This window comes from Ylistrum balloti, unplaced genomic scaffold (assembly GCF_031769215.1).
Source record: "Ylistrum balloti isolate Yb309-2 unplaced genomic scaffold, AGI_CSIRO_Ybal_v1 Utg371592, whole genome shotgun sequence".
NCBI classification, from domain to species: Eukaryota; Metazoa; Mollusca; class Bivalvia; order Pectinida; family Pectinidae; genus Ylistrum; species Ylistrum balloti.
In genome coordinates, this window is record NW_026782818.1 from 22899 (window position 1) to 50450 (window position 27552).

The 27552-nt window shown below is 36.4% G+C and overlaps 1 protein-coding gene across 1 annotated transcript; it reads right to left on the reverse strand.

Annotated features, from left to right (window-relative positions):
• Window positions 1-27430, reverse strand: LOC132563120 (integrator complex subunit 3-like). The gene is made up of 30 exons (XM_060227879.1): window positions 27205-27430; window positions 26426-26509; window positions 26199-26282; window positions 25758-25871; window positions 25297-25381; window positions 25005-25071; window positions 24436-24577; window positions 22209-22338; window positions 21532-21629; window positions 20616-20663; window positions 20010-20153; window positions 19749-19836; window positions 19001-19080; window positions 18661-18752; window positions 17607-17698; window positions 16973-17092; window positions 15826-15958; window positions 15658-15715; window positions 15116-15219; window positions 14610-14654; window positions 14187-14306; window positions 13728-13821; window positions 13324-13383; window positions 13000-13068; window positions 12456-12531; window positions 5721-5823; window positions 5305-5402; window positions 4027-4099; window positions 3517-3706; window positions 1-2977 (listed from the first exon to the last, which is right to left on the reverse strand). Exons 1-30 carry the CDS (start codon window positions 27280-27282, stop codon window positions 2909-2911), a joined length of 2838 nt encoding a protein of 945 aa, XP_060083862.1. The 5' UTR covers window positions 27283-27430; the 3' UTR covers window positions 1-2908.
• Between the last annotated feature and the right edge of the window lie 122 nt (window positions 27431-27552).

The following is a 27552-nucleotide window of genomic DNA, read 5'->3' on the forward strand; positions in this document are numbered from 1 at the left end:
CCACATCAAACTAGTGATGTCTGTCCATACAAAATTAGTGATGTGTGAACACAAATGTCTGTCCACATCAAACTAGTGATGTGTGAACACAGATGTCTGTCCACACCAAACTAGTGATGTGTGAACACAGATGTCTGTCCACATCAAACTAGTGAACACAGATGTCTGTCCACACCAAACAAGTGATGTGTAAACACAGGTGTCTGTCCACATCAAACTAGTGATGTCTGTCCACATCAAGCAAGTGATGTGTGAACACAGATGTCTGTCCACATCAAACTAGTGATGTCTGTGCACATCAAACTAGTGATGAGTAAACACAGATGTCTGTCTACACCAAACTAGTGATGTGTGAACACAGATGTCTGTCCACACCAAACAAGTGATGTGTGAACACAGATGTCTGTCTACACCAAACTAGTGATGTGTGAACACTGATGTCTGTCCACATCAAACTAGTGATGTACCTTTGACAACCAATATTCTATGGTCAGACAAATGGACTGTTCACATTAGTACACTGTAAATTGACCACCAGGATGTGTTTGTTCATGAAAACATTCAGTGACTTATCCTTTTGATCTGTTATAAAACGTTGTTCTCTGCACTCCATCTGTACACATGTATCATAGCATTCTTCCTTGTAGATAACACTTACTATCATGTGTACACAACATGTGAAGGAACACCTTTACAGTTTATACAAAGTAGTCTATAGGTGTCCACATATCTGTCACACACCTTGCTGACACTGATGCTTTGTTAGTGATAATTTACTTATTTACAAAGCACTTTTTACCAAAATCCTTTTGCAAAGAGAATATGAGGATATCATATAGCAACATTAAATGGTCATATATCAACTCATTTTAGAAGTATTTCTTTTTAGATCTGTTTATCCAGAAACTAAAGGACAGTATATTCTGCTTTACCAAACATGGTAATACAAACAGAGCACGTCTATCAAAAGAGATTCAATGTATTATTTCAAAAATTTGAAACACTTTAATAACAACTTCTTAAGCTTCAAAATCAACTAAGACTTGATATTTAAAATACAGTCATGCAACAGGGGTTTCCAAAGTAACCTATTTTCGAACGTTAAATGAAAGATTTTTATCTCTACAACAAACACGAAAACATCCAGATACGGTGAAAAAAGAAGCCCAGTAGTAGTCTTTTATAAACCTTTCACACGAGGAAATACTGCAAATTATGATATGATTATCAGGTATTAACAAAAATATTTCCAGTGCACATTAATGACTTTTTCATACATAACTGGTTAATGTTGAAACTCAAGTGACTGTTCCAGAAAAAAAATAATTACCTCTTATTGTTGTAGTCCACAGGGATATGGCACAAATTCTAACCAAATGGTGTTATGTATATTATAAGTATACCATAGGATTAAACTTTGAACCAAGCTCTGTAGTGGATTGAGACAAACATTTAAAACAAACCTTGTTGACAATCAATTGAGGTTCGATTTTTTAAAGGAAGATGTGACAGCCGCCACATCTAGACACTTAAAGACTTGGCCCTCTAGGCCCAGATTTCAAAACCTAAATGTCTATAACATGAATATATTTATAAACTTATATTGAATATGTTGAAAATGTGTGTGATGCTGCCTCTGTGTTTCTGTTGCTGCTGTCCACGCGTGATTAAACAAGTTCATATAAATTGTACTTCTTCCTGTCTATCTAAACAGATTTTTGGTCAACAGATATCCCCATGGATACATATATAGGGCCACATTTTAAAAAGTTAAATTTTAACAAATGATCAACTGAAATGTCTCCATTGACGGTCAGAGTTTCAAAGCCACACAACTGAACATATCACCATGGAAAGGTTAGTTCCGATGTCACATACAAGGTTACTGTTACTGTTATGTCAATGTTCCAAAGTCAAATATACGCAGTTTCCACGAGTTATTTCTATCCATGGTCAAAGTTCCAAGGTAACACATCGCAATCATCTGTCTTGGTTTATGGGGACAGTTAAAAAATCACACTCTTCCTGATTTAAAAAAAATTTCACATATTTTCACATTTCACTGTTTACATTTCTTCTATAAGATGCACAGCATGAAGTTGCACCAAAACAGATCAGCAGGAGACTGGTAGTGTTACTCCACAATGAGTTCATGTGTCACAGACAAATAAGAAACAACTGTAACATTACCTAGCTAAGTGGTATACATAAGGACTGCCATGACCATCAATAATTCTGCTCAGGAGGCAAGAACGCAACTGTCTGCAGAACAAGGTTATCCTCAAACATCTGGACAAAAATGCTGGATCATTCCTGATACCATGATGATGTTGCATTCATTGGACCACCTTAGCCTTAATACTGAGATAAGACACTATCAGTGGGCCATGCCTGGCATTGATACCTTGTGGAAAAGACAATGGACAAGACTGCCAGCTGCTGAAACACTCCCTGGCTTGATACTGAGATAAAGACATCTGTCACAGGGCCATACCTGGCATTGATACCTTGGAAAAGACAATAGACAAGGCTGCCAGCTGCTGAAACACTCCCTGGCTTGATACTGGGATAAAGATGTCTTTCACTGGGCCATCCCTGGCACTGCTACTATGGAAATCCTAGCACTGACACCATGGATGTCATTAGACTTTTTCTACCATCAAGGCCGTTTGTCAATGTACAAGGCAAGAATTACAGTGACCACTCTATCAATATCTACCCTTAATACTTATTAAGATTAAGATAATGGTAAATTGACCTAGTGATGAGAATGTATGTCACTGAGTTATTTGGAAACATATGCCACAAATATACAGGATTATCCCCAGTCTTAGTCTTTAGCAGCAGGGTTCTTCTCCGACAATATCAGAAATATTTCCTTATACCAGAGGCACTGATATCACAAGTTCTACTCGCTATCCTCATCAACAGGTATCACTTTCTTTCTTTTCTTTGCTCTTGGTTTTATTTCCTCATCCTGTAGTAAAACAATAAAAAAATAACTTATTGAAGCATGACAGAAAACCTTACTCCTCTCGGCTATTACTTCAAAATTACTAATTCTTTAAAATGTCAAGTAACAGCTATGATCAATATTTTAACAAGGGCCATCATAGGTGTTTTATGCTCCATGATTTGGACAAAAATTAAGTATGAAAAATAACAAAGAGCAATAAGGGAGTTATGATTCTTGTGCAATGCCCACCTATTTGTTGAGATCTATCTACCTAGGGAGTTTCATGTTGATACCTCTTATAATTTTAGTGTAATGTCCAAGACAAAATTTATGTATGAAAAATAACAAAGGGCAATAACTCCTAAATTATTCATAAAAGAGTGATGATGCACTTTTCCTTGTTGATATCTATCTACCTATGAAGTTTTACGTGGAGATCTCTTACAGTGTTTGTGTTATGCTGGACAAAATTATGACAGACACAGCGGTGACTATATGCTCTCCCTTCAGGGAACATAATAACATCAATTTTACGGGGACACTCTGTCTCGAAAACTCACCTCACTGCTTTCTGTAGCACTATCACTATAATCCTGAGCTTGTTTCTTTGATTTATTGACACGACCAAGTCGATTATCTATCCCCATGGCAGCACTAGCACTTGCTGCTTTCCTAACAGGAAGTCCTCGCAGCACCCGTGTCGTTCTCACATCCTCAATGTCCTCTGCTAGGGCCAGGAGGTCCCCATACCTAGAACAATCAAACATTTACCAATAATTTCTTTGTACAAATATTGCTTTAAAGTAATTACAATTCCTATATTGTTTTACATGTGTTGTTAAACATATACCTGGACAACAATAAGTAATTAATAGGACAGCTGGTTCATATGCATAATCAAATATGTACCCAGGTAACATTTTGTCAAACTCAATAACATATTTTTGACACAAGAAAGAGATTGATAGATGGATTAAGTAATTCTAAGACTTTTGGCCAAAACAGTGACTATCCCGCTTCCTTAATGTAACAAAACTTTTCACTTGACTAGAAATAGGAAGGTAAGTTACCTTGTCTTCAGAGATTCACTCGCAGACTGCTGTATTTGTTGTAAAGCTTGCTGAATATTTTCATTGTTCAAAACTGAAAAATGGATACCACATAATTAAGGGACACAGTACAAAGAAAGATATAAAACAGGTCTGTACAAGACCTATTCAACTGAAAACTTGCCCCAAGTACTTTTTACTTTTAAACTCTATGTTGTAGTCTCTGGAACGTCATGCTATTCCAGTAAAACATTATGAGGCAGATTCTCCTTGTAGAAACTGGTGGCTACCTCACTAAACAACAAGCAGAAGGTCCACCACGTGCTAGCCATATCAATCAAGGTAAAGTGTCATGCCCAAGGACTCAACAACATCAACAAAACCTGGCCTGTTTCTCAGCTTCCTGAGAAACACAAACTACCATGGGTAGTCTGCATTGCCCAGGACTCAACAACATCAACAAAACCTGGCCTGTTTCTCAGCTTCCTGAGAAACACAAACTACCATGGGTAGTCAGCATTGCCCAGGACTCAACAACATCAACAAAACCTGGCCTGTTTCTCAGTTTCCTGAGAAACACAAACTACCATGGGTAGTCAGCATTGCCCAGGATACAACAGCATCAACAAAGACTGGCCTGTTTCTCAGCTTGCTGAGAAACACAAACTACCATGGGTAGTCAGCATTGCCCAGGACACAACAACATCAACAAAGACTGGCCTGATTCTTAGCTTCCTGACTACCATGGGTAGTCAGCATTGATCTACTTACATCAGATCTACACCTGAGGTTATGTAGCTAACTCTCTAGCTGACTGAGCTGTCTTGGTAAAATTCGGGAAACAAGAGATTTCCACCAAAATCCTTTATATTTTAAACAAACAAGCAACAATTAAGCTGCCACCCAATATCAAATAAATAGAACACTTTATTTTCAAAGCCACTATAGGATAGATATCTTATGGAAAAGTCCAGATCAAAGTACTTGTTGATCATGTTTGCAGTGTAAAGGATATTGATACATCTAAGTGCAAATGACACAGTGGTAGTCAACCCCACAATTAGACTACTTTCGTGCTTACATCCAGGCCAATAAAAGTGATTAATATAAGCTTAAATCTTGTTTTGCAATTGGAGTAAAATAAATAAAAGTTTATATTATATAATATCAAGTGTTGAATGTTGAGAGGGATACACTAACATGGGTTGTAACACTTGTGACATGTGGTAATGCTGTAAGGAATACTTGTAATGGAATGTTGAGACACACTAATTACAGAATTTTAAAAAATACACTTACATGATATGTTACGACACACCTGTCGCATGTGATCAAGGTGTGACAGAACTTGTTCAACACTGGCATTCTCTTTCTTTGAAGAGGCTGTTGATCCAGTCCTGAATTTATAAAATATATTTTCACTATATCATAAAACTGTATATAATTACTCAAATATCTGTCAATGATTTCATACTGATATAAAGATCATTTTAAAAATTCAATCCTTTTTTTAAGCTTTCATAATTATGTATCTGCAAAAAGGATAAGCAGAAATTATGAAAAATACAAAAAAACAAAAACTTTGTTTGTGAAAATGAGTACTAGGCTTATCTAAGAGTTTTCCTATATGTATGAATAGCAGTTCCAGATATGTCTTTCCCCAAAGTAAATTAAACAACAGTCAATCACTAATTGAACAGAATGCAGTAACTTACCTTTGTCTCTTTTTAGGGGTGTTGCTTAGTTTGTTAACTTGAGACAAGATTAGATCAGCCAATTTGTCCTCAAACTCTTGGGCCCAATATTTAAGTATAGAGACTGTGAAAAAGTCATGCTTTTTACAGTCACGGCAAAGGACTGGTCGAAGTAAGTCCGCTGAGGGTCTGTAATTCGTAAATGTAACTATGAGATTTCAAAACTAATCAACCAAAGGATTTTTTCTGGGTATCTTTAAGAAGAGGTGTATAATATTTTGGGTAAATGCATTTCAAACTTTTCCATAGATATGTCTTCTTGAAGACATTGTTGAAATGATTCAGAAAGTCAGTACTGCTGCACTTATTTGTATGAATCTGGCTTCTGCATGACCTAGAATTATAATATCAGTCCTTCATATATCTATATTGTTCGAAGATGTTTGGAGATTATGAAGGTATATACCACCTGGGTAGATACAAAAACATAAGCATGGAACTAGCGGAGTATATGACCCTGACAGACTTGGGAGTATATCACCCTGACAGACTTGGAAGTATACCACCCTGACAGAATTGGAGTATATGACCTTGACAGACTTGGAGTATATCACCCTGACAGACTTGGGAGTATATCACCCTGACAGACATGGGAGTATATCACCCTGACAGACTTAGGAGTATACCACCCTGACAGACTTGGGAGTATATCACCCTGACAGACATGGGAGTATATCACCCTGACAGACTTGGAGTATATCACCCTGACAGACTTGGAGTATATCACCCTGACAGACTTGGAGTATATCACCCTGACAGACTTGGAGTATATCACCCTGACAGACTTGGAGTATATCACCCTGACAGACTTGGAGTATATCACCCTGACAGACATGGGAGTATATCACCCTGACAGACTTGGAGTATATCACCCTGACAGACATGGGAGTATATCACCCTGACAGACTTGGAGTATATCACCCTGACAGACTTGGAGTATATCACCCTGACAGACTTGGAGTATATCACCCTGACAGACTTGGGAGTATATCACCCTGACAGACTTGGAGTATATCACCCTGACAGACATGGGAGTATATCACCCTGACAGACTTGGAGTATATCACCCTGACAGACTTGGAGTATATCACCCTGACAGACTTGGGAGTATATCACCCTGACAGACATGGGAGTATATCACCCTGACAGACTTGGAGTATATGACCCTGACAGACTTGGTGTATATCACTCTGACAGACTTGGAGTATATCACCCTGACAGACATGGGAGTATATCACCCTGACAGACTTGGAGTATATCACCCTGACAGACTTGGAGTATAGACCCCTTGGTGTATATCACTCTGACAGACTTGGAGTATATCACCCTGACAGACTTGGAGTATATGACCCTGACAGACTTGGAGTATATGACCCTGACAGACTTGGAGTATATGACCCTGACAGACTTGGAGTATATGACCCTGACAGACTTGGAGTTTATGACCCTGACAGACTTGGAGTATATGACCCTGACAGACTTGGAGTATATCACCCTGACAGACTTGGAGTATATCACCCTGACAGACTTGGGAGTATATCACCCTGACAGACTTGGGAGTATATGACCCTGACAGACTTGGAGTATATCACCCTGACAGACTTGGAGTATACCACCCTGACAGAATTGGAGACAGACTTGGGAGTATATCACCCTGACAGACTGAGTATAGACTGACAGACTTGGAGTATATCACCCTGACAGACTTGGAGAGTATATCACCCTGACAGACACCCTGACAGGGAGTATATCACCCTGACAGACTTGGAGTATATCACCCTGACAGACTTGGAGTATATCACCCTGACAGACTTGGAGTATATGACCCTACAGACACCCTGACAGACTTGGAGTATATCACCCTGACAGACTTGGAGTATATCACCCTGACAGACATGGGAGACCCTGACAGACTTGGAGTATATCACCCTGACAGACTTGGAGTATATCCCTGACAGACTTGGAGTATATCACCCTGACAGACATGGGAGTATATCACCCTGACAGACTTGGAGTATATCACCCTGACAGACATCACAGACTTGGAGTATATCACCCTGGCAGATTTGGAGTATATCACCCTGACAGACTTGGGAGTATATCACCCTGACAGACTTGGGAGTATATCACCCTGACAGACTTGGAGTATATCACCCTGACAGACATGGGAGTATATCACCCTGACAGACATGGGAGTATATCACCCTGACAGACTTGGAGTATATCACCCTGACAGACTGACAGACTTGGAGTATATCACCCTGACAGACTTGGAGTATATCACCCTGACAGACTTGGAGTATATCACCCTGACAGACATGGGAGTATATCACCCTGGCAGACTTGGAGTATATCACTCTGACAGACTTGGAGTATATCACCCTGACAGACTTGGAGTATACCACCCTGGCAGACTTGGAGTATACCACCCTGACAGACTTGGAGTATATCACCCTGGCAGATTTGGAGTATATCACCCTGACAGACTTGGGAGTATATCACCCTGACAGACTTGGGAGTATATCACCCTGACAGACTTGGAGTATATCACCCTGACAGACTTGGAGTATATCACCCTGACAGACTTGGGAGTATATCACCCTGACAGACTTGGAGTATATCACCCTGACAGAATTGGGAGTATATCACCCTGACAGACTTGGAGTATATCACCCTGACAGACATGGGAGTATATCACCCTGACAGACTTGGAGTATATCACCCTGACAGACTTGGAGTATATCACCCTGACAGACTTGGGAGTATATCACCCTGACAGACTTGGGAGTATATCACCCTGACAGACTTGGGAGTATATCACCCTGACAGACTTGGAGTATATCACCCTGACAGACTTGGGAGTATATCACCCTGACAGACTTGGAGTATATCACCCTGACAGACTTGGAGTATCACCCTGACAGACTTGGAGTATATCATGGAGTATATCACCCTGACAGACTTGGAGTATATCACCCTGACAGACTTGGAGTATATCACCCTGACAGACTTGGAGTATATCACCCTGACAGACACCCTGACAGAGAGTATATCACCCTGACAGACTTGGAGTATATCACCCTGACAGACTTGGAGTATATCACCCTGACAGACTTGGAGTATATCACCCTGACAGACTTGGAGTATATCACCCTGACAGACTTGGAGTATATCACCCTGACAGACTTGGAGTATATCACCCTGACAGACACCCTGACAGACTTGGAGTATATGACAGACCTGTATATCAGACAGACTTGGAGTATATCACCCTGACAGACTTGGGAGTATATCACCCTGACAGACATGGGAGTATATCACCCTGACAGACTTGGAGTATATCACCCTGACAGACGTGGAGTATATCACCCTGACAGACTTGGAGTATATCACCATGACAGACTTGGAGTTTATCACTCTGACAGACTTGGAGTATATGACCCTGACAGACTTGGAGTATATGACCCTGACAGACTTGGAGTTTATGATCCTGACAGACTTGGAGTATATGACCCTGGAGTATATGACCCTGACAGACTTGGAGTATATGACCCTGACAGACATGGGAGTATATGACCCTGACAGACTCGGAGTTTATGACCCTGACAGACATGGGAGTATATGACCCTGACAGACTTGGTGTATATCACTCTGACAGACTTGGAGTATATCACCCTGACAGACTTGGAGTATATCACCCTGACAGACTTGGAGTATATGACCCTGACAGACTTGGAGTATATCACCCTGACAGACTTGGAGTATATCACCCTGACAGACATGGGAGTATATCACCCTGACAGACATGGGAGTATATCACCCTGACAGACTTGGGAGTATATCACCCTGACAGACTTGGAGTATATCACCCTGACAGACTTGGAGTATATGACCCTGACAGACATGGGAGTATATGACCCTGACAGACATGGGAGTATATGACCCTGACAGACATGGGAGTATATGACCCTGACAGACTCGGAGTTTATGACCCTGACAGACATGGGAGTATATGACCCTGACAGACTTGGAGTATAGTGGGTATATACCCTGACCCTGACAGACTTGGAGTATATCACCCTGACAGACCTGGGAGTATATCACCCTGACAGACTTGGAGTATATCACCCTGACAGACTTGGAGTATATCACCCTGACAGACTTGGAGTATATCACCCTGACAGACTTGGAGTATACCACCCTGACAGACTTGGAGTATATCACCCTGACAGACTTGGAGTATATCACTCTGACAGACTTGGAGTATACCACCCTGACAGACTTGGAGTATATCACCCTGACAGACTTGGAGTATATCACCCTGACAGTATATCACCCTGACAGACATGGGAGTATATCACCCTGACAGACTTGGAGTATATCACCCTGACAGACTTGGAGTATATCACCCTGACAGACTTGGAGTATATCACCATGACAGACTTGGGAGTATATCACCCTGACAGACATGGGAGTATATCACCCTGACAGACTTGGAGTATATCACCCTGACAGACTTGGAGTATATTGGGAGTATATCACCCTGACAGACATGGGAGTATATCACCCTGACAGACTTGGAGTATATCACACTGACAGACTTGGAGTATATCACCCTGACAGACCTGGGAGTATATCACCCTGACAGACTTGGAGTATATCACCCTGACAGACTTGGAGTATATCACCCTGACAGACTTGGAGTATATCACCCTGACAGACTTGGAGTATATCACCCTGACAGACTTGGAGTATATCACCCTGACAGACTTGGGAGTATATCACCCTGACAGACTTGGAGTATATCACCCTGACAGACATGGGAGTATATCACCCTGACAGACTTGGAGTATATCACTCTGACAGACTTGGAGTATATCACCCTGACAGACATGGGAGTATATCACCCTGACAGACTTGGAGTATATCACCCTGACAGACTTGGGAGTATATCACCCTGACAGACATGGGAGTATATCACCCTGACAGACTTGGAGTATATCACCCTGACAGACGTGGAGTATATCACCCTGACAGACTTGGAGTATATCACCATGACAGACTTGGAGTATATCACCCTGACAGACTTGGAGTATATCACTCTGACAGACTTGGAGTATATCACCCTGACAGACATGGGAGTATATCACCCTGACAGACTTGGAGTATATCACCCTGACAGACTTGGAGTATACCACCCTGACAGACATAGGAGTATATCACCCTGGCAGACTTGGAGTATATCACTCTGACAGACTTGGAGTATATCACCCTGACAGACTTGGAGTATATGACCCTGACAGACATGGGAATATATCACCCTGACAGACATGGGAGTATATGACCCTGACAGACTTGGAGTATATCACCATGACAGACTTGGAGTATATCACCATGACAGACTTGCAGTATATGACCCTGACAGACTTGGGAGTATACCATCCTGACAGACTTGGAGTATACCACCCTGACAGACATGGGAGTATATCACCCTGACAGACTTGGAGTATATCACCCTGACAGACTTGGAGTATATCACCCTGACAGACTTGGAGTATATCACCCTGACAGACTTGGAGTATATCACCCTGACAGACATGGGAGTATATCACCCTGACAGACTTGGAGTATATCACCCTGACAGACTTGGAGTATATCACCCTGACAGACTTGGAGTATATCACCCTGACAGACATGGGAGTATATCACCCTGACAGACTTGGAGTATATCACCCTGACAGACTTGGAGTATACCACCCTGACAGACTTGGAGTATACCACCCTGACAGACATGGGAGTATATCACCCTGACAGACTTGGAGTATATCACCCTGACAGACTTGGAGTATATCACCCTGACAGACTTGGAGTATATCATGACAGACTTGGGAGTATATCACCCTGACTGACAGACTTGGGAGTATATCACCCTGACAGACTTGGAGTATATCACCCTGACAGACATTGGAGTATATCACCCTGACAGACATGGGAGTATATCACCCTGACAGACTTGGAGTATATCACCCTGACAGACTTGGAGTATATCACCCTGACAGACATGGGAGTATACCACCCTGACAGACTTGGAGTATACCACCCTGACCATTTCTTTCCATTACTTGTATCCCTGTTTCTGTGTCTGTTATACTTACAGTTAAATTAATCTGCTATACCCTGACAGGTGAGATATTGATATATTTTCCTGCTCAACAACTCAAATACTTCTACAATCTGACCCACATCTTGTCCCATAATATATGGTTCTGTATACTTATTTCTCTGCACAAAGTATTTTACCTGAATATCTGTAGCATTATTCTGCATCTCATCTTAGTACACTACAGTAGTCAACTCAGTCTATAAAGGCCACTCAATGGCAAAGCAAAAGATGGCCTCTATGGGCAGGTGTTCGTTTGATACTGGTGACCATTATAGGAAGTGTTTATTTATACAGATGACCTTTATAGACAGGTTTTGATTATATACATATGCCCTTTATAAACAGGTATTGGTTTATATACTGGTGGCCTCTATGGGCAGGTATTGGTTATATACTGGTGGCCTCTATGGGCAAGTGTTTCTTATATATTCTGGAGGCCATTATAGACAGGTATTGGTTGTATACTGGTGGTCTCTATGGGCAGGTGTTTTTTCTAAACTGGTTGCATTTAAAGTAAATTTTACTATACTTACTCAAAACAGACAAAAAGGAATCTTTCCTGAACATAACTAGGTGTCCCTGGAGAATCTGACAAATCAGATCTTGCAACTGAAACATATAAGATTTACGGAGTAGGAAGTATCACAGAATTGTCAATCAAAGCAGATGAAAATAATTATAAAGACTATCAGATCATAAAATATTGTGGATTAATATACTCAGATTTAATGGAAAAACAGGAGTGCCCTGGACACAATATACGCCGCCACAAAATATAAAGATCAAGATTGGTCCTTTTAATTATCACTTTTAACATGTCTGTATCATAAATCTTACAAAAATCAATGAACCATAAAATTGCCCCTTCATGCACATCTACCCATTGCAGTAGTGACATTGAGCAAGTTTCATGAAAATCTGATGATTGGTGTGGGAGGAGCTGCGTTCACAAGAAATGGACGTATGGACAGACAGACGGAGAAGATGACGCCAATATACGACCACCTCCGGTGGCGTATAATAATAACTGTGATTATGAAAGGTCTCGGATCTTTTGAATTGTTATACAAAACCTACCTGTGTTCCATCAATTGCAGAAACTATCATATTCAGTAATTCAGAGTTACCAATAGCTATTCTTGGGAACTGAAATAGTGAAAATAGGTTTTACCGAGATGTATAAAATGTTATATCAGATATATATTAATTGACATATATTTTGAATATAGCTTCAAATATTTCAATTTATCATTAATAATAATTTAAGAACCAATAAATTTCACAACAGTCATTATCATCAGTTTTATCACTGAAAATAATAAACAAATAATAGTCATTATTGAAACAGGAAAATAATATAATCCTAATAACAACCAGGATTATGTTTGAGGAACTGCTTACATTTGTATAAATATCAGGCATTATGAAAGTGAATAGTCTAATGTCATCTTCTTGTGCTAACTGAAACAAGAAAAACAATCTTTTTCAATTCACATAAACATCTTAATTATAGAGATAGGTAATTTGCTAAGTCCTTAACTTGGGAAAAACAATTAAGTTTTTTATGTTTTAATAGTGTTACATTAGCTAATGCCAAAATTTTTGAGCGTAATTATAGCTTCATTAGTTTAAATAAAAAAAAAATATTACAGTACCTATTTCCTTACATCCTTTTCTATTTCAGTGACTATCAATTTTTTTTTTTAAATTTAACATAACAATTTACAAAATAATGCTCAGGTTTCAAATGATTTTTCAAACAGTAAAGTTTCCATCTTTAACCAAGGGGTTCTTACTGCTCGTACCTTCAGGTCTGACATCAGACATGACTCCAGATCTTTGCTGTCAAGGCTTTTACAGAAATCTTTATAGGAGCTCATTTTCTCATCATTCACTTTCCTGTAATAGAGAAAACTTGTAATAAATAAACAAAGAAGTATTGACATTTATCCTAAAGTATTCAGAGAAACACCTTGAATACCCGAAGAATTGTAATAGTAAAAATGTATTTATCTTTTTCTAGTCATAGCATAATTAGAGTACATCAATGGTTACAAATCAATACAACACTCCAATTCATATCTATCTTATTCTACAATAAAAACGTCATCAAGAACCATGGAACAGTTTGAGCTTTTTTTCCTATAAAAATATTTTGCAACTAATATTCCTTTTCAAACACTCAGCAATCAGAGATACTTTTCTTAGATAGTATTGAAAAGGATGTCTAGCTATGCACACTTTTGTCTTTAGGAGACACCTACCCGACTTTAACAAAGTACAATAGGTGATAACCCATCCTTGGTTGTTTACTGTACATTTCCCCTAATAACTGCAGCACCGGTTGACGACTGGGATCCTCTTCTGATAGAGTGCATAAAAATCTACAAAAGGAGAAACCATCAGGGTATGATTACAAGGTGAGTCTGTCATAAACAGAAGACAGATCTGGCAGAGTTTTTAATGCTTGACTTGATCATGAAAGAAGGAGAAATGCTTTTTCTGAGGAAGGAGAGATAATGCTAATTTCCCCTTGAACTTACCAGCACTTGATTAAGAAAAATCGTTTTGAAGTATCTGAAGTAACAAAATGTCTCTGTGGCTTCTTATGAACTTATTTCTGAAATGTATATGATATCGTATAAAAGAATGAAGTTTGACCTTTGACACATGAATAGTAAACTTACCTAAACATGACAAACAATGGCGAACCTACTGAATCTTCTAAAGACCTGTTAAGAAAGAAATTATACATTGTAAAAGAATTCATTTCATTGTAATAAATTCCATTAAGAATATTTCTATTCATTTTTAATTTCCAATTTTACAGTTTTATCGATATATAGTGAAAATTCATAATGACTGTATAGAAACTGAATCCAAATTTTGACATTTATCATAATGATTTTCTTCAAAATTTAATTGCTTATCTGAAAAAGAATGAAGTAATAAAGCATTAAAACCTAGTAGTTTAAACAGCAAAGTTTTATATATACATGTCAGAAAGAGTTTGTGTAAGACTGCTGTTCAAATGTAGAGAGTTTATTGCACATAAATCCAACAGGATCATATGCACTGAAAACACCACAAATACAATCTCCAGGCTATACTGATAGTTTTTCATAGTTTTATACAGGATCTTGAAAATTTCTTCCACATGAGTGTGAAATAGTACAATGATGATGTTACTTACTCTTCATCTGTCTCCTGAGGAAATATTGACGTGCTGAAATGGCTGCTAAGGATCTCACAAAGACATGTAGCCAGTGGTGTGGCAGTTTCATGGTCAAATTCGTCCTGACAACAGATCAAGTTTCAGATGTAAGAATTAAATTTGGTATATTACATACAGTAAGACAATCATATGTCTATCATAACAATAATAAAATATTTTTCTTTGTGTCGGAATTTTTATTCTTACAGTTGGTATAAGCAAACCCAAAAATAAAATATGATGAATAAAAAGAAAGAATTACATGACTTGAAGTGACCATGCTTTTAGTTGTGAAATAATCATCAGATGTCTTAGATTTAAACCACAGCAAAAAATATCCAAGAACAGTTGATGTTATTTAAGCATTATTAATTGATAGATGTAATCAAATCAAACTTCAGTCACTATAACTATACATGTTTATAAGTTTACTGATACAAGTGATATATGTTACCAAAGGTAAGAAATATCTATACAAGATAATATTTTGATGTAGGTCAAATGAAAAAACTGTAACTTACTTCGTTTAGCACTGTCTGCATTATCCTATCCATGATCTCACACTGGATTTCTGGATCCCTGTAACATCAAACAACAGTTAGAATAAATAGTCACGAAAATCATCAGCAAGGTATTTCTGAGAAATTTCTGACATCAGGGTATCAAAACAAAGAGTAATCTGCCCTTACTTCTCTGCTTGTAGCTGTTCTGTGAAGTCCTGGAGGTCACCACCCAGCTGTGGAAGGATCTCTGTGATATCTACCGGTTGATAACGTGTGTCCTGTATGGGCTGGAACTTGGTTTCTGACAACTTTAATTTCCCTGTAAGAATACATAGTATCTGTAATTACATGCTTGAGTGTGTAAGTATTCTAGCTATGTTAGTAACAGTAGGTTTTTCTATATGTTTCTATAATCAATAAGATACACTTTGTTCAGTCTCCACTATGTCACTGAGAGCATGAGAGGGTATTCATTCTCATCTCGATACATTGAAAAGTTTCATTCATAAAACTTTGATTTACAAATGTGACAGTAAGTAGTGTTATAAAGGAATAAAATTTAGGGCTGGAACAAAACATTTTGATACAATGAGAAATTCAAATCATTGAAGTTAAATTTATGAAAGTGTGTCTGTATTGACAAGTATATCAATCAGATGTTTCTTTGTGGAATACATAAACCTGAAAATATAACCTGGTGGATAAAGTATCTATCTGTGATTTATGGCTATGTCTGATAGTACCTGGTACTTGAAAATTTAGATGAAACTATCGAGCCAATTCTCACTTTTTGATTATGAAGATACACAGAGCAATGGAGGTATTTGAAGCTATTGGAATGTACAGGGAAGGCATGGAGGTATATAGTGTAACGAGCTATGGCATGTAAACAAATTTATCTGTGGAAAAGGAGCTAGGGAAAGTAGAAGTGGTAGATAACACATCAATGGAGATGTGAAGACTATGTGTGGCACTATAAGAAAAGGTATGGGGCAATGAAGATGTATGCAGCTAGGGGAAGCAAGGACCTTAGGAATTGATAAAATTAGGGTGTATATATTGATTTCTGGAGATGTAAGGACCATCATGTCTGGAGCTTTGTGGATGTATGAAGCTATAGACAGCAAGGACCTTAGGAATTGATAAAATTAGGGTGTATATATTGATTTCTGGAGATGTAAGGACCATCATGTCTGGAGCTTTGTGGATGTATGAAGCTATAGACAGCAAGGACCTTAGGAATTAATAAAACTGTGAAAGATACACAGGTTTATGGAGATGTATTTTCCTTTGTGGTAGTATAGAAGTATGAAAATGAATTTTATGAGAATACCTATTGGTACATCTTCATCATCATCACTGAAGGCAGCATGGTCATCTGACAGATTGTTGTCTACATGGTTGCCATTGTCAATCTCAATCACATCTTTGTTGTTAAGAGGCTCCTCTTTGACTGAATAAACCAAAAAGTATTATGTATCTACTAACCAGATATCATAGTTTCACATTTCATTACAACATTTATTAACTTGATGTACTATTTTCACATTTCAGTACAACAGTTACTGACTTGATGTACTATTTTCACATTTCAGTACAATATTTACTGACTTGATGTACTATTTTCACATTTCCGTACAACAGTTACTAACTTGATGAACTATTTTCACATTTCAGTACAATATTTACTGACTTGATGTACTATTTTCACATTTCATTACAACAGTTACTAACTTGATGTACTATTTTCACATTTCAGTACAACAGTTACTAACTTGAAGTACTGTTTTCACATTTCATTACAACAGTTACTAACTGGATGTACTGTTTTCCCATTTCATTACAACAGTTACTAACTTGATGTACTGTTTTCAAATTTCTGTGTGTTCTTTAGTTGAAATACACACATTCAAATCAGGAAAGTCTTAGGATACCTGAAACACCTTTCAATCATGACTGATACTAACCTTCTTGTGAACAAAATTCCAGAAAGTTTTCTCTGATTAAAGCTCTTAAGTCCCGGTCAAGCTTTGGATTGTCAAATAATGGAGACAAAGACCTGTCAAAGAACCATCTCATAAGTTACCTCACATTTCCAGATTTTTGAAGTTAAATAAAGTGGACCCTTGATAATCCAGACACCTTCGTTCTTACCCAAATAGAATCAAGTGAACATATATCCAACATACAGGAGACTTATAGACTTGAAAAAAATACTAATGTAAATTAAAAAATGAAAAATATATTTTTGTCTCAATTCACTTTCATATGCATCACTTGACTAATAAGGAAATCGGTGCCATGATCTTCTATGTAAAATAAGTGGAAGCAATGAGGAAAGATATTAATCAAACTTGTATTTGTTTTTCTATGATTTATATCAAGGGTTAATTACTTTTCATCTTTATTTTATCTGCTGAAAAATTTACATTTAAAAAACATTATATCCTCATTGCTGTCAACATTCAAAATCTTTACTTAACAACTATATTTCATTCCGTATAGAACATACCATGCATAAAATATCAATTAACTCAATGTTTTCTTTACAATTAATTCATTTTGCCCTGTATAGAAGTACTCTGGACTCTGACAGGAGTGACTGCTTCAGGTGATGACCTAGCAGCAGTCTCTATGACTATGTACAGTGTCTAGCAGTATATCTCTGGCATAGGTGACTTAACACCACAAATTTTCATCACATGGTAACAAAAAATGTCTGAACTATGGTAGGAATATTACTATGAACAGCCCATTCTCTTCCCAAAATGTCAAACTTTTGGATTGCTGAGTACAATTAACTTCACAGAAATCTGTTCCCTAACATTTCTGTCTTGATTGTGAGGTTTTACACCTTTGGTATCCAGATTTTCTAGAGTTCATTAAAGTCCATTGTACACATATTAATCTTATCTTGATTAGAATGAAAGTTTTAAGAAAGAATTTTCTTTAGAAATCAAAGGATAGTTACCTTAGCTGAATCTCAATTTACATAATACAATTTTAGAACTATTTACTTACTGCAAAACTCTCTTGTCTAAAATGGTTTTTAGTGATGTAAAAATCCCCTGTTTCACATGAACTTTCAATGGTAAGCTAAAATTTGGCATTATCTGGAAGAAACAAAACATTTCAATATTTTCATCAATTTTATATTTTCATACAGGAAGTACAAGCCTCATTTTCAGGAGGTCATTTATCGCATCAGTAAACACACTTTATCAATTCTTTTTTTTTGGCAAAATATCACACAAAAATCTAGGAAATGAATTTCTGAATGCATTAAATATCTGAACGTTTTGTTTTAGTGATCACATTTTTGATAAAAAGTTGTTACTGACAACACAAGAGAGATGTTTACCCGACACAGGAAGTCCAATAGTGTGGCTGTGATGGCAGGATGGGGACGGATGGAGTGGAACATCACCAGGATAGCTGGCTCTGTAATATGGACTCATTACATATCACTTTCGCAAATCTACAAAGTTTAATCGTCTTAATGTGTAGCTAATTTTTGAAATGCTACTTTGATCATCCAAAACTTAATACAGAATATTGTATCACCATCAAAGTTCAATAACAGTGTGTGTTATTCAATTTTTTCATCAGATACTATATTCAATTTTTGTGTGGTGATATAATAATTAACTATGCAGGTTTTAGAATACATGCTGTAATTAAGGTGTACTTGTGAATATTCCAACAGATACAAGAATATGTAAGCAATTAAAACTGTACTGGTGTTGCTTCTGAAATATTACTCTCTGTCCCTGTCATGTATTTATGTATGGCCAAAATCTAGCATATCTGTTAAGTCTTAATTTTACTTTGGACATTAACACATTCCTTATATACAGAAAGTATTTACACCACATTTAAGTCTTATTATGTCTATGTGACAGGATATGGTAAACCAAAGTTGATGTCACTATCAGAGGGAAGCATGTTACGAATCCAAAGCAGCGACTATGGAGCTCTTTGTAAAACCAACATTTAGTTAATTGCAAAACATAACGAAATCTCTTATAAGTCATACTGTAGGTGTGAGGATATATATATAATAAATTCATCATCTCATACCTAACCAAGATAAGTTGTTTGGGACTCACCAATATTCATAATGCTATCTTTCTCTGGATCAAAGACAAGCCAATCATAAAACAGAGCCAGCTTGGCATTGGTAGCAGCAACATTGGACTGTAAAAATATAGATCTCAGTATAAGTAGGAGTATAAAGATTAAAACAACTAATATAGCCTGTTCTAGCATACCTCCACAGTATTTAAAGTTCTATACTGAAAACAAGATTAAAAGCACATACATATTCTCTTCTAATTTTAATTTGTAGCAGAAATTGAGCAGCTACTTACCGTACATGTGGTCAGTAACCAACCAATCACTGCCCATCGTGGAATGATGTCCGAGCAAATTAATTCATTCGGAGGATGAAACACTGCACATATATATCGTATCAAATCACATCTCAGTGACTGACTCTCTGGGGTCGACAGATACTGTAAACAAAATAATATTACCCAGAATATATGTAGCTACCCAAGACATTTTTTCTCTCAAGAATGCAACATTCATCATTTTTGTTTAATGAAAGAATTTATATTGCTAGAGGAGATATTTTATGATCAAAAATTGAATTAAAACATTATTGGTGCAAAAAGAAACCAATGCAATGAAGTATTAATAACAATCTATAATGAACACAATGATTAACAGCTTCCAGTGAAACATCATTAGATTCCAAACACATTTATCTTTCATAAATTTTACCATCTTTCAATAGTTTTCACTGCACCATGATGGCAATGGGATTTAGTTTCTGGTTTCTAGTAGTTATGACATAAATTACATTGCAAACTTATTAAAGTTAAACATTGAAGATAATTACTCAATCAGGTCATGTACCTTTTTAGACATTATGTATATTTTCATATCATGACATTTGCATCAATTACACCAACCTGTCTCTGGAACCAATCTTGAAATCTTTTATGCTGCCCAAATTTCACCTGAAATGCAAGATAAAATTCACAAAATATAATTACATATGGTCAAATTAAGTTCTTCTAATACTAATCATAAAAAGGTCATCAACTCATTGAAAAAGAAAGTTGTTAAGTGTAAATCATGTAGGTGTACTGCAGAGGCAACAGAAGTGTGAAGTGTAAATCATGTAGGTGTACTGCAGAGGCAACAGAAGTGTGAAGTGTAAATGATGTAGGTGTACTGCAGAGGTAACAGAAGTGTGTAGTGTAAATCATGTAGGTGTACTGCAGAGGTAACAGAAGTGTGAAGTGTAAATCATGTAGGTGTACTGCAGAGGCAACAGAAGTGTGAAGTGTAAATCATGTAGGTGTACTGCAGAGGTAACAAAAGTGTGAAGTGTAAATCATGTAGGTGTACTGCAGAGGCAACGGAAGTGTGAAGTGTAAATCATGTAGGTGTACTGCAGAGGTAACAGAAGTGTGAAGTGTAAATCATGTAGGTGTACTGCAGAGGCAACTGAAGTGTGAAGTGTAAATCATGTAGGTGTACTGCAGAGGCAACAGAAGTGTGAAGTGTAAATCATGTAGGTGTACAGCAGAGGTAACAGAAGTGTGAAGTGTAAATCATGTAGGTGTACTGCAAAGGTAACAGAAGTGTGAAGTGTAAATCATGTAGGTGTACTGCAGAGGTAACAGAAGTGTGAAGTGTAAATCATGTAGGTGTACTGCAGAGGTAACAGAAGTGTGAAGTGTAAATCATGTAGCAAAAACAAGAACTGAAGGTATGAGATGGCTTAAAGTATCAAGCCCCCTCGCATTCAAAGTACACTAAAGTCAAAAGATTAATCTCATCAAACTACATACAAAATACACAAGATTTTGCAAAACTTACCTTTGTAACGAGAAATACAAGTTTAGTCTCCATATCTGGAGTTAATCTACTGATTAAAAACTTCCTAGAAGTTCGCATCAACATCAGCTGCTGAACACCTACGAAAATATAAAATAACCTTCTATCAATGTTAGTATATCAGACAAAATATTTAACCCACCGTATACAAAGTATAATGAGCTGTGCCTTGACCCTTCGAAGTTAACTAAAGTCATTTATAAAATCAGACAACATAATTTACCTATCTGTCGCATTCTCTGTCAACGGATATGATCATATGCACTGGGAAAATTACATTGTATATTTTTTTGTATAATTCTGAATGCATGTTAAGCATTTGTCTTACCTGGTAATAAGATTATGATTAACACAATGAGATCTTAGTAGTGTATGTGATATTTCTGTCCAAACTGATTGATGTGTCTGAAATGTGTTTTGTTGTTCAACAACATGTTTAACCTTAAATCTTTACTTTAGCAAATATAAGTCAGTATTTCTGATAACAATGATTCATCCATCTTTTATTTTGAATCAACGCTGAAATATCTTTCAACCATTAACTTCTGTTTTGTACATTGGTGAATTCTTTAATTTCAGCAGTCCAAAGTAACAAGCTTCTGAAAAGGATACCCAGTAATTTTACATATGAAGAAATACCATTACTTTAGTTGTCTTACCTGTGAACTGTGCATGAATTGCAGAAGGGTTTTGTACCATGTCTTTCCATAATCTCTCAAAATCTGAAATCCTGGCTACATTTTGAAGCAGCCTGACAAGGTCTCTTCCAATGTGGATACAGTCTGTCCACTGGTAACATCAATACAACATCAGTATATATATGTAGGATGAATATTTACTACAAACTAATAAAATGTATCTAATTTGTAAAAAAAAATTGTACCAACCCGAATCTCTTCGTATTCACATAAATTTTTTTTATGAACAGGGATGGATACCTTCTTTTCCCAGCTGGGAATTCAAGCTGGTTTGAATCTATTGCATCATATTGCACCTTAGTATAATTAGAGACAATCTCTACATTTTCGTTCAGCTCTTTTGAAAACAAGAGAACCGAGAAGAATTTTGATGCCAGCACAAAATGATACTCATGGCTTTAATGTAAATTTGATCTATTCTTTTTTTTTTATCTGTAATACACATTGCAACATTAACATCAGGTCCCATCATGGGTTTATCCATAAAGTTTCCAGAAGATCTCTTCAAAACTTCTTGTGAAATTACAGCAAAAGTCAAAACTAAAATGGTTGATTAGCATCTTAAATTTCCAACCACACAAAATGAGGTATGCATTTAAAGATCTTTAGTTACTAAGAAATAGCAATGACAAACAATATATCCCATAATAATTTTGGCACCCACCATTGTTTGATCTTTATATGCTCTTTGAAAGTTAGATCTTTTCCCTTCTTTTCGCTTTCCTGTTTTTTCTCTTAACGCTAAGACATTTGAACATTCCTTTGCAGAAATAGCAATGATAATCTTTACCAGCCAAGTCCAAAATGGCTACCTGGAAGCCATTTTGTTCTTTTCTGATCAGTCCCAAAATCAAATGAGCACAAGGAGAGACCAAATGGAACATGTGTATGAAGTTTGAGAGATATTCATTCAGTCCTTCTTAAGAGATAGCAATAACAAACTTTTGAAGTCAAAATCCAAGATGGCTGCCTGCAGGCCATTTCGTTATTCTGATCAGTTCCAAAATTACATGAGCACAACTAGAGTCTAAAGGAAACCTACATATGAAATTTTAGAGAGATCCTTCTCTTACTCTTCAAGAAATAGCGATAACAATCTTCAATGAAAAAAATCCAAGATGGCTGTCTGTCAGCCCCAAAATCAAACAAGCACCACTAGGGAGCAAGGGGAACCTACATATGCAATTTGAGGAAGATCCATCTAGTACTTTTCATGAAATAACAATAACAAAAATTGTTTATAGACGAATGGACAGACCACAGATGCAGATCGATTTGATGATGATGACTAAACTAAAAATGATGGACTGATAGACAAGAGAAGAAAGGTGTTTCATTTTGAAATGCCTTCAGTCATCATATGGTGGGTAAAAATCCACAAAAAGAGGCTTTAATTGATCATCTTGTTCAGTTCCTTTTCTTTCTTTTTTTCCCTGCTAACATATTTGACAAATTTTTACCTGTAAGTCAGTTACAGTTAGCTATGTACAGGTCTCATGTTCCTTTAAAAGCTGTTTGCATTTTTCATTTTTAAAACAGGACAAGATTATTTATTTCAAAAGTCTATATGTTCTTCATGTTAACACAAAGTTATTAGTATGAAGAAGCTGATAATCTTTCTTCACATCCTGACATGACTAATTTTGTACCTTCTGGATTCATTCCATTGTTAGAAGAAAATGTATGAAATGCATGTATTAGCATCTGACCTTTTTGAGTTGGTCAAGATAATGAAATTTATCAAAGTAAAAATAGGTCTATGTACCATCATTCATCAGACGAAATATTATAGCTCATGGATGTAAATTTTCATTTTAAAAACTATCACTGCATTATGACCTCTGTGACTTCAAAGTGGATCAGCTGATTTATTCCTATTAAGATAATTTTACTGAACGAGCTCATTACTTTAGATATATTTTGTGATACTGAAAGTCATATATTATTAGCTGAGTTTGATGATCCGTAGTAAAGAGCAAGTTTCATTCTATCCAACTATTTCTGACTTTTGAGTTATCCAGGAGTTACCAAAAAGCTACTACCAGTGATATGACACTGAATAGACAAGTCAATGGCAGATTCAGCATAAACACACAAGTTCTGAGGTACTTTCTGTCCACTTTTCTAAAAACATAACTCCACTTGAAAAAGATTTGCCAAACATCATTAATATAACTTTCTGTTTTACCTTTTCTCGTAAGAGACTTATACAGAGTTCCACTTCCCGTGGTCTTAAATTGACAAACATTGGTCCGTTGTGGTCCTCAATCACACGTAGATATGTGTACACAACAGTAGCTATCAGAGACGGAAACTTGTCTAGCCATGATCTGACAACATAAAAATTTCATTTTTGGTAAATCAATATACTTTAATATTCTCAATAACATGTTATACCAATAAAATAATTTCACAACAATTTTTAACTGGTATGAACACATACTTGTCAAAAAACAAAATCCGAAGAGTCATTGTACACAAGACATTCTAACACTGAGATACACCTTAGAATGACTCCTTTTATTGAGCCCTACATCATGGAAACTTTCAAACTTCAGATTAAGTCTACAATTATTATGAATATTATGACTTTTTTTTTTAACATGAATATCACTCCTTACTGAATTTTTTTGCTTTTCTTAAACTTTTTTTTTTCTTTCTTAAAGCTGCTGCAGATTGTTTACATTCTAAAGCATATCCTGAAAACAGTTTGAAAGATAAATGGGATCCTAGTTTTCATTTGACATATATACCTACCTATTTTCTGTAAATACATCAAGCATATTTTCTGTCAGCCAAATATTCTTCTGAGAAACATCTCCACCTGCAAAAGTAAACAGAAAGAGCAATGGTTGCTCCATATATATAATACTGTAATAAGCTTATCATATTTTAATTCATTTTCAAACACATGTACTTTAAATCAAAAAGTTAATCAACAATTAAGATAAAAGGTAACGTTTAGTCATTAAAAGCACTAATGCATTAACTTTTTACCCCGCTTAAAGCATCATCAGTTCTGTATTTATTGTATTATATCATTACTCACCTGCTATTTGTCTGAGTAGACTGAGACAAACGCTTTCTGTTCCATTTACTGAACTTTTCACAAGTGCCCTCACCAACCAGATTACCTAATCAAAATCAATAATCATAACACTGTCGTGTTTTCTAATTCATACAAAATGCCAGAGAACTGTTTAAGCAGAAAATTTGTAACATCTGTATCCCATGATTTCCAACTTTGTTGGAACTATTCCATGTCAATAAGTAGTATGTCATTTTGTGAATTTAGAATTATAATTTAATTTTTTTAATTGCCAAAAATGCAAAACAAACAGACAGAAAAATAAATAAAAAAATGATAAAAAAAAACGAAAACACAAACAAAAAACCAAATGTAGAAAACTTTAAAATTCCCTGTCTGTATAGTACATTGAATCATTATTTACATGTAAATAGTAAAAATTTGTTTATAAGAAACTAAACAACAATATGAGGACCACTAACCTGAACCCGGGTGTTGTCCAGAAGTTTCAACCATTTTTCAAATATCAACTGGTTTGTATGTCTGAGGACAAGGGACATAGCATCTCTACTGATCAAAGTCATGTCCCGATAACTCTAGAAAAGGTCATCATTGAAATATAGAAACTTAGATAAACACATATTATTTTACCAACCTGAATAAAAAAGCAAACTTGTAAATCATCAAAAATGAAACACCTGAAAGGTTTAATATGAAGTAGAGATTTTCTCACTCTGACAAATACACATTACTAATATTCATTTATCAATTAATATAAGAATATGCAATATCATTAACGAGTGTTTACCAATTAAAGTTATGTAATTAGATAAATATTTGAAATCCTCCATACTCCATTAAACGTGGGGTAAAATAACGAATATAAAGACAATGATATGGTTTCCCTGCGTTATAATTGTCACCTTGACAGATGCTGCAGGGTCAGTAAGGATTGCATATAGCAAACCCAGTTGTACTTCCTCATGCTGAGATGGGCCTTTTGATACCTGAAAAATCAACAAAAATAATTCCTGAGATCATATTAAATATGAATGAAAACATTTTATGAACTTTTTGATTGTACTGCCCAATGCAAGTTTTTAATCATTTTTGCATTTATTGAATGATGAAATTTAGCTTGCATACTTACATAAGAATTGAGTGCATCATTTGCCTCCCTGTCGGACATTCCATTTCGAATATTGTTAACAACATTGTAACATTGCTCGAATCTCTGAAAAATATGTGGCATTTAAATTACAAAAAATAATTAATTGTAACTAAACAGGTACAGGAGATAACCTCTATAGGGTATATATTTTTTTCAAAAGAACATCATTGTGATCTGAACGAGAGATGACATCAGAAAATTTATATGTGCACATGGTTGACCGACGATCAGTTCATTAGCAGCAAATTAATAATATCTAAGCTCAAGATTTTATTTGACAAAACAAAGGGTCATTAGTAGTCTCACAGCTAACAAATATCATTTCTTATGTCCATCAAACAGCAGCTGCAGCCATATAGTGGAAAAAGCTCTAAGCCTAAGTATATTTACAGATTTAATGCAAGAGGTTTCAGCTGCTGCTTAGAGCAGTGTTAAAGTATTATTGTCATTACAAACTGGAAACAGTTGAAAAGCATATTCTAAATGTACTTAACGATATCAATCATTTCAATAACTTGCTAATTCCTGTTTTTGTACATACATATCCCGGCATTATTTTTTATGAGGAAATGGTATTTTTATACCATCAGAAAATGTTTGCCAACGCGATAACTTTCTCCTCCAATCATCATTAGCTTAAACAAGATACTATTTACGAGTATGTAATGTTCTTGAAACAGTATTGCAATGAAACCAAATGCGTTTCAATTGCTCTACTGTTTTGTACAAAAAAAATCGTCACTTCAAACTTTTGTCACCTCGTTTAAGTCATCCTTTGGTTCCAAAACAGTTGTAGCTACAAGTTTAGATTGCGTCAACTTTGTCGATTGTTCCATATCTTCATGTGAGTAAAATCCTCTGCGGGTAATGAAGTCATTTTGTTTCAACTAACGCTGTGCATTGCACTCCATTCCCATTCTCCGATGGGATCAGGGGCAGTAACTCTAAAAGTTTAAATGGACCGCCATGTTGACACCTTTCAGTGACAAAACTATCAAATTTCAATTCACGGCAGCGATCAATAAAGCATCTTGATGTCTTAAAATGTCCCTTGTATGACTATCGCGTTCACAAATTGTATTGCAGGGCAAAACATAAACTATATA